The 1,675-nt window shown below is 50.5% G+C and overlaps 1 protein-coding gene across 1 annotated transcript; it reads left to right on the top strand.

The window, feature by feature from the left end:
• Positions 1-693: 693 nt before the first annotated feature.
• On the top strand, positions 694-1,296 carry LOC123915069 (serine/arginine repetitive matrix protein 1-like). The gene has a single exon (XM_045966218.1). The coding sequence runs from the start codon at positions 694-696 to the stop codon at positions 1,294-1,296; it is 603 nt and encodes a 200-aa protein (XP_045822174.1).
• The last annotated feature ends 379 nt before the right edge of the window (positions 1,297-1,675 follow it).

The following is a 1,675-nucleotide window of genomic DNA, read 5'->3' as shown; positions in this document are numbered from 1 at the left end:
GGAAACTAAAAGTTCCTATTATTAAGACAACAAAGAGATTAACATTGAGTAGTGGTTCCTATTCATTAGGAAATAAAATTAAGATGCCTTTGACCCAAGGAAAACAAAGACAACGTGCAATTGATCAATACATGCACAATCACTTTTGAAATATATAATTATTATTATAATAAAAATTGTTCTGGGCCGAGCACAGATGCTCGGGCAGAGGAGGATGTCGAACAATAATGTCCCGAGCTAGCCTACCACGAAGAGCCCGCGAGCCTTGCTCGACTCTCCAACTGTCTGATACTCTCACGTATCGTAACGGCCGTAAACCGGAATGATGAGCATTTACTGCACATCAAGGCCTCCAAACTATTTTCCGGCAGCCACTTGATGGCCATTAATGCCATCAAGGGCCTTGGCCCTGTGCTGGGGGCTATATATATGTGACTCAACTCCATTCACAAGGTACGCATATTTTTAGCTAAGAAAACCTTCACTCCACACCAAAACTGACTTGAGCGTCAGAGTGCTTGCAGGTACACAACCCCCCTCCGCTTCAACAGGGGCCTTGCAAACGTCAAACGCCGGCGCGATCGCACACTTCTGGTCAAGCACGATCAGTGGCGCCGTCTGTGGGGATCTAGTTTCCCTGTTTTTCCAAACCAAAACAAAAAACTTCCATAAAAAACAACCACTTTGCGATCAATGGCTGGCGTCAACAACCACCAGGTTCTGGAGCATATGGCGGAGAACAACGTCCATCCAATGGACTATGCACCATACCACCCCCAAGACGGGCAAATGGCATCCGTAAAGGAAGATAGCCAAGGAGGGCAAAACATGAATGATGAGCCCTACAACCCTGATGAACCACAGATCCCTGTGGCTACCCCGCCACAAGCGACTCCGGCAATGGCTATTCCTCCGGGCGCTCCCATGCAGGACATTATGGCTGCGTTGGTCAACGCAATCAATCGCCAGTCGGACATGATCCTGCAACAGAACCTCGAGCAGCACAACAGAAGGCTCGAATCCCAAAGCCGTCGAATAGACGCGATTGTTGAGTCAAGAGTGACGGTGCTAGCCCGTCGAGCTCAACGCTCACCTACTCCTAGGACGGTGCAAGCCCGTCGAGCTCAACGCTCACCTACACCTGTGAGAAGCAGAAGTTTTTCTAGGTCGCGGTCACCACCTCCTCGTAGAAGGACGGAAAGGGTGAGCCCAAGGAGAAACGAGGAATCATCTCGAAACTCCTCGAGGAGACGCTCCCCAAGAAGGGACAATCCTCCTCGCCAACAGAGGCACTGATCCCCGGCAGAAAGGGATAGCCACTAAGGTCCCCTCTCCCGTAGGATTCGAGAACTCCCTCTGTCGGTCGGGCTTGAAAAACCACCGGTAATGGATACTTACGATGGCTCGACAGACCCAGACGAGCACATCGAAAACTTAGAAGCTCTCCTCGAGTACAGGAATGTACAAGGCTCTATCAAGTGCAAGCTGTTTCCCACTACCTTGAGGAAAGGCGCGATGGCTTGGTATATGAGCTTGGCTCCGGGATCCATCGATTCTTGGTCGGATATCTGCGCTCGATTCCGAGCACACTTCACATCTTCGAGACGTCATCTGAAGACAGAAGCAACACTCGAGGCCATCGTTCAGGGCGAAACTGAGCCCCTCAGGTCCTACC

This window comes from Trifolium pratense, linkage group LG3 (genome assembly GCF_020283565.1).
Source record: "Trifolium pratense cultivar HEN17-A07 linkage group LG3, ARS_RC_1.1, whole genome shotgun sequence".
NCBI classification, from domain to species: Eukaryota; Viridiplantae; Streptophyta; class Magnoliopsida; order Fabales; family Fabaceae; genus Trifolium; species Trifolium pratense.
This window is presented reverse-complemented; position numbering and strand designations above follow the sequence as displayed.